A 7500-nucleotide genomic window follows, 5' to 3' on the forward strand; every position below is an offset into this window, starting at 1 on the left:
TACTACAACTACTCTTTCTCATTTTCGCCACCTCTGACCAAGGAATGAAAGGGAAGTATATAAATATCCATATCAATCAATCACTCAAATGTTGAAGTGAATCATAATTTTTTTCCACCCCCTTTTCATACCAGCTTTTGAACTTCACTTCTTCATTTGTTTCACTGTGTGCCAATGCTAACAGCTTTCATTTTTCATTACTCTGCACCCGCCTAAGCGTAACAGAAGCCAGCACAGGAGAATCAGACTTGTGATCCATTGTTCACCAGTGACCAGGGTTCGAGTCCCCAGTTCAGCATGGTGTTGTGTCCTTGGAAAAGGCGCTTGACTCCAGTTTTCTCACTACACCCAGATGAGGATGGATACTTCAGTTGGGGGAGGTTAACTCTCTCCATACGAACGGCGAAAGAGACGACGTTAACAGCGTTTCACCCCAACTACCATCATCAAAATATTGCAAGAGGAAGGCTCTTATACTGAAGAGGTGAATGTTGACAAAGAATACCACAATTCCCTACGACGGAAGCTAAAGGTTGGGTCATTGAGACACCCACTGGACATCCGAGGGGTCTGTGTAGAGGAGAAGAGAGGACTGGCCGTACTGAGTGAGTTAAAACAGTGGAAGGAGAGGACTGGCTTCCTATGCTGAGCCAAAGACACAGTGGATATAAACTGACTGCCCCAATGGCTGCAAAAAGCTACAGGACCTTTAAGCTTAACATCAACTCACTGAACTCCAGGTACAAGTTAACTCGACCCATGATACTTCCCATGTGGACCAGGTTCGAGTATCCTCTTATCAACACACTATCCTAATTTGGCTAACTCTTGCTTGGTTGGTGTTCTAAACTGAACCATATACGGATTCCGGAAGCATGAAAATGAAGCTTTGTTCGATCTACAAATTCAACAATTCTCCAGAGATTTTCACCGTTTTAGTGAACCACCTTTTTTTTTTTTTTTTTTTTTTTTACTGCAGTGGTCTCATGTAGTACTTGTCCAGGGGATTTGTAGCAGGCGTGTAGCTGGGGGGTAGAATGAGTTAATCAGTGTATCTACTGTGAGAACAGAGAAGCTTGAATGAAAGGGGGCGACGGGCGCAATAGCCAAGTGGTTAAAGTGTTGACTGTCAATCTGAGGGTCCCGGGTTCGAATCACGGTGACGGCGCCTGGTGAGTAAAGGGTGGAGATTTTTACGATCTCCCAGGTTAACATATGTGCAGACCTGCTAGTGCCTGAACCCCCTTCATGTGTATATGCAAGCAGAAAATCAAATACGCACGTTAAAGATCATGTAATCCATGTCAGCGTTCGGTGGGCTATGGAAACAAGAACATACCCAGCATGCACACCCCCGAAAACGGAGTATGGCTGCCTACATGGCGGGGTAAAAACGGTCATACACGTAAAAGTCCACTCGTGTGCATACGAGTGAAAGCAGAAGAAGAAGAAGAAGAAGAAGAAGGAGAAGAAGAAGAATGAAAGGGGGCACGGAGGAAGGGTGAAGAAGAGGGGCAAAATTTAGCTGCTGTTGCTGCTGATAAATCTCACCAGTGGAGTGTCAGCTTTGGCTTCTGAGGTAATCGCCTGGATGCTGTCGTTGATGTCACTGGCTTCCTTCGTCTCCAAAAAGGCATCACAGATGGCCTGCAAGACGTGGCACAGCACACCATATATACACTAACATGTACACATGCGCACACATGCAAACATATACATACATGTATACACTTGCACACATACAAAAAGAAATTATAAGCACGAACATGCTCTCTCTCTCTCTCTCTCTCTCTCTCTCTCTCTCTCACATGTATGCCAGTATTTTCTACCCCTCCACAAGACTTGATTGGTGATCTGGATGCTAACTGTTTAAATAAGACAATAAACAATAGTGTAGCATGCACTTAGCACACGTAAAAGAATCCATGGCAGCAAAAGGGTTGTCAATGGCAAAATTCCGAAGAAAAATCCAATTTGACAGGAAAACAAATACACTGGCTGAGTTGTGGCATCCCCCCTTTCATTCCTTCCCCACCCTTTCCCTGCTGAAGTGTGTCTGTTTGCAACTCTATACACACAGCATATTCACAACCAATCAAGTGTTTCTAAATTGTGAACATATGCTGTGTGTATAGAGTTGCAAACAGACACCTCTGGTTGGTCACAAGAAGACCAGCGGTCTGTTGGTTTGTACCAGCTGAGAAAGCATGAGATATAACCAGCATGCAGACATGGCTCTATCCTTTTCCTTGCCTTGAACAAACTAGGGAGCCAGAGTGAGAGACTGAGGCTACACTGCAAAAAAGATGTTGTCTAGGGCTGTAAGTATCAAACTAGCATCTATTTTTGGACTTTGTTAACGTTTGGTTCCTGATATTGGGTTCTGTGACGAACACACGCCCCCAGTGGCATTGTGTTGTGTCATAAGAACACAAAGTGACCTCACTTTGATTATTGATAGCAAGGATATATGTGTGTGTAAGATAGGTATTCATTTAGATTTCTTTCAGATACACTCTAACAGTGGTTTCGAAGTGAAAGAGGAAACCTCATGAAACATAAATTTGAGAATATGACTTGCTGATGGAAAGAAAAAGTGGCTAAGTAAGAGTTAAATGTAGTCACTATATGGTGGAAGTAAGGACTGGTTTGGGTATCCCCCCTACCCCACCCCTCATGCTGTTCTGCTGCAGGTATTATGGTATGATGCATGGATATCATGGTTGAGCATAAATGGTGTTGTATCTTGGCCTACATAAATGGTAATGTTCAGTGATATGTCAGTGGTTTGTCAGCTGTTCACATACTGTGGAAACAACAGAAGTACTTTGACTTGTTGGTAGTTGAGGTGCCCATGTGACCTAGTTATTTTATGTGCAAGTGGGATAGCACATAACTGCAATGTGTTTGATAAGATAGAGACCACCCAGGGGGGTTAGGGGGTGCACGGGAGGGGTAGTACCTCTAGAGGGGGGGTCTTGTCACGCTCTTCTGGGAGTGGTTCGTCCTCTGTTGGTCCCCACCGGCATCCAGCTCTCACTTATGGGTCCTAGAAGCTGCTAGCATGCGGCAGCGCCCAGCCCCCCGGACAACGGCTTTGACAGGCTGGCTAAACTAGGTGAGGGTAGCCGACGGGTCTCAAACCCTTGGTGAGTTAGGGCGTGTCTACCCAAGCATGTGAAGACTGGATCTGGCGGACTTTGCGGAAGAAATCTTCATGGTTCAACGGAGAGGAAGGCGGTTGCAGCAGAGCACTGTGGAGTGCTGAGGGCAGGATGAGGCACATAGGACATCCTGGTCATCCACTGCATCCGTTTCCATCTCCAGTCGTCTTGACCTCGTCTTGCCACTGAATACAGACGGTCTCGGACAAGAGAGTGAGGTCGACGGTGCGCAACTCCTCCTCACTATAAACAAAGTCATTGCGCAAGTCATCAGTCATCCTTCATCCCATACCATCATTTTCCCCAAGCCCTGTGGCGACAGGCGAGTGACGAAGCGACAGGTGTGGGTACACTGGCAGTCGTAGCCGCGGACCTGCACACAGGTGGCTCAGGCCACAGGGTCGTTTTTCACTGACTGGAGCAGCGGTGGAGATCGGCAGCCCCCTGAGCGACTGAGCAGCCCTCTTCAGGACAGCACTGCTCACCTCCATGGCATGAGGAAGGGGCTAGAAAAGGTGTCCTAAACATTGCCTGCTCCACACCACCCTAGTCAGTATACCGCAGCTGACGGGGACCCTACTCAAGCAGTCAACACACAAAGGAAAGAAAGAAGAAAACAAGGAGCACCCCATTGACCATTGCCACATGGAACGTGCGTACGCTTTACTGGACAGAGACGACTCGGACAGACCACAGAGACGCACAGCACTCATTGCAAGTGAACTAGCCAGGTACAACATCGACATCGCTGCCTTAAGTGAGACCAGGCTGGCAGAAGAAGGCAAACTCTGTGAGGGAGGCGCAGGCTACACCTTCTTTTGGAGTGGTCGCAGACCTGAAGACAGACATGAGGCTGGAGTTGGCTTTGCAGTGAAGACAACCCTCGTTGGCAAGCTGGCTGGCCCCCCGAAAGGAGTGAACGATTGCCTGATGACGATGGAACTCCCTTTATGCAACGGGAAGAAGTTTACCACCACTGTCAGCGCCTACGCGCCCACCATGACCAACCCAGATGAGATCAAGGACAAGTTCTACGAGGACCTGAACGCTATCATCACCACTGTTCCCAATGCAGACAAGCTCATCATTCTTGGTGACTTTAACGCGAGAGTTGGCTGTGACAGCACCTCCTGGGAAGGCGTGATTGGGAAGCATGGGGTTGGCAACTGTAACAGCAATGGTCAACTACTTCTCCAGACATGTGCCAAGCACGACCTTCTTATCACAAACACCGTCTTCTGCATCCCTACCCGTAACAGGACGTCATGGATGCATCCTCGCTCTGGGCATTGGCATCTCATCAACTTTGTCATCGTCAGGAAGAGGGACAGGCAGGACGTACAAGTCACGAGGGCCATGTGCGGCACCGAGTGCTGGACAGACCACCGCCTTATCGTCTCCAAACTCAACCTCCACATCCAGCCCAAAAGACAGCCTCAGGGCAGTAAAGCACCCAAACGCATGAATGTCAACAAGCTGGAGCTAGGCAACATCAAGCAGAGCTTTGCTGACACCTTGGAGGAACGCCTTGACTCCACCGTGCTGGACAACCAGAATGTGGAGGCAGCATGAGGCGCACTGCATGAGACGGTGTACAACACTGCCATGGAGTGCCTGGGGCCTTCTGCCAGGAAGCACAAAGACTGGTTTGATGATAACTGCACTGAGATCAAGCAGCTGCTGGAAGACAAACGCCAAGCCTACAGAGCCCACACTGAAGATCCCAAGTCACAGTCAAAGAAAGACATACTGAAGAGCGCATGCAGCACCATCCAGCTGAAGCTGCGGCAGATGCAGGATTCCTGGTTGAGCAACAAAGCTGATGAGATCCAGGGCTTTGCAGACAGGAACGACATGAGAACGTCTATAACGGCCTGAAAGAAGTCTACGGTCCCACCACCTCCGGATCTGCTCCACTCCTCAGTGCTGATGGTTCTACCCTAATCACTGACAGCCTCAGAAAACTTCTCGGCATAAAGTGGCAAGAGAAGATCCCTGACACAGAGGTGCTCACTCGTGCAAACTTGCCCAGCATCTACACCATCTTGATGCAAGCCATGTAGTTCGCATGCCAGACCACCGGCTCCCCAAGAAACTGCTGTACGGTGAACTCCAACATGGCAAGCACTCCCATGGAGGCCAAAAGAAGCGCTTCAAAGACACTCTGAAAGCTTCTCTGAAGGCCTTTAACATCAGCCACGACACATGGGAACTGAATGCAATGGACAGACCAAAGTGGCGTTCAGCTGTCCACAAAGGCGCCAAATCCTGTGAGGCCAACAGAATCACTGCAGCAGAGCAACGCAGACAGGCCAGGAAAAGCAGTGCCAGCAAGTCCCCGACAGCCGCCACCATCCCCTGTCCACACTGCGTCAGAACCTTCCAAGCGCGGATTGGCCTGACCAGTCATCTGCGCACCCACAGAGCCCAACCCACCCACGCCCGGGATGACTAGATGGTCCTCGACGATCCCGACGGACGAACCACCACAGTTATTTTATGTGCAAGTGGGATAACACATAACTGCAATGTGTTTGATAAGATAGAGACAACCCAGATTCAGTCCTATGTTTGGTGCACACTGGTTGCTAAATATCTACCAGAGACATTTTACTCGATGATATGATTTCCAGGTAATTCTACCAGTGAGTTCGCCTGCGTGCATTTGTGCATTTGTGTGTGTGTCTAAGTATCATAATATTTGGTTTTCCAAACAGCTTTCCATTCATATCTTTGAGCTGTGTCCAGAGTGAACGACTGTACAGAGCCGTTTTCAGTAACTCACGTTGACTTTGTTGCGACACTCCTCTTCTTTGCCAGGCACAACCGCCAGGGTCAGAACGTAGAAGTCAGCAGGGTTGAAGTTATTGGGGCACAGATAGTTCAAACTGGAAAAAAATCATACAGCCAGGTCACCATGATAACAAATGATTAATGAACACATATAAGCACTTTTTTTTTTCTCAAACAGACTCATAGAGCTCTAAGCGCTTCACATGTACAAAACTCATTGTCTATAAATGATGAAATGATAAAACAAATCAATTTACACAAACTTCAAACAGACATCCTGACACAACTCAACCAGCTGATTTGTTTACATACAGACAAACAAACACAGACACACATAGAGAGAGAAATCATAGTGTGGACAAAATGCAGTTTGGAACTTTGGTGGACAAAGATATCAGTGCTGATTAAATAGATGGGTCTTCAGAGAAGATTTGAAAAAGGCTGTGGAAGTGGAGAGTCCAATGTTAAATGAAAGGCTGTTCCAGATGGCTGGACCCTGAAAGGAATGATTGTGCTGACCAAAGGATTTTGTTCTGACAGATGGAACACAAAGAATATGACTAACAGTTGAAGATGACTAACAGTTTAAGAACATACATTTTGAGATGGGTTGTACTGACAAAGAATATCAGAGACAGTCAGGACCAGTGCCTGTGAGAGATGAGAAGAACGAACACCAAAAAGTGACATAAAACATTACAACAACCAAGAACAAAAACTTGCAGAATCTGCCCACACATTTCTCAACACAGATGAAAATAATCATGACGTTTTAAAACTATGAAACAACCGACAGTTCATACAGCTTGTCTTAACTTTCTTTGTATCTCTCTAAGTATGAAAATTTCTTGTTTATGCGTATGTGTGAAGCCTAAAGCAGTGTGCAAGCATGTGCACACACATACTCTCTCTCTCTCTCTCTCTCTCTCTCTCTCTCTCTTTCTTTGTCTCTATTTCTCTGTTTCTTTTTCCATTTCCCATGCCCATGTTTCACCTTCCCAGCCCATGGGGAATAGATACAATACCTTCCAAAGAACGCCATGGCCTGAGAAGATGAACCCATGAATCCCACACGTCCTTCAGCCATCAGCAACACCCTGTGAGACACACATCAATTCCTTTCTGTGTCAGCAACACCCTTTGAGACACACATCGATTCCTTTCTGTTGTCAGCAACACCCTGTGAGACACACATCGATTCCTTTCTGTGTCAGCAACACCCTGTGAGACACACATCAATTCCTTTCTGTGTCAGCAACACCCTGTGAGACACACATCGATTCCTTTCTGTGTCAGCAACACCCTCTGTGAGACACACATCAATTCCTCAGTTTCTGTGTCAGCAACACCCTGTGAGACACACATCAATTCCTTTCTGTGTCAGCAACACCCTGTGAGACACACATCAATTCCTTTCTGTGTCAGCAACACCCTGTGAGACACACATCAATTCCTTTCTGTGTCAGCAACACCCTGTGAGACACACATCGATTCCTTTCTGTGTCAGCAACACCCTGTGAAACATGTGAATGCATGCTCACAT

At 47.1% G+C, this 7500-nt stretch overlaps 1 protein-coding gene across 1 annotated transcript in view; it reads right to left on the minus strand.

The window, feature by feature from the left end:
* The window catches only part of LOC143292049 (protein white-like), a 50364-nt gene that overhangs the window by 25028 nt on the left and 17836 nt on the right, over nt 1–7500 (minus strand). The window contains exons 8-10 of the mRNA XM_076602221.1: nt 6983–7054; nt 5950–6052; nt 1552–1647 (exon numbers count right to left, since the gene is read on the minus strand). Of these exons, the coding sequence (XP_076458336.1) occupies nt 1552–1647; nt 5950–6052; nt 6983–7054 (271 nt within the window). The remainder of the gene's footprint in view (nt 1–1551; nt 1648–5949; nt 6053–6982; nt 7055–7500) is intronic.

This window comes from Babylonia areolata, chromosome 18 (assembly GCF_041734735.1).
Source record: "Babylonia areolata isolate BAREFJ2019XMU chromosome 18, ASM4173473v1, whole genome shotgun sequence".
NCBI lineage: Eukaryota > Metazoa > Mollusca > Gastropoda > Neogastropoda > Buccinidae > Babylonia > Babylonia areolata.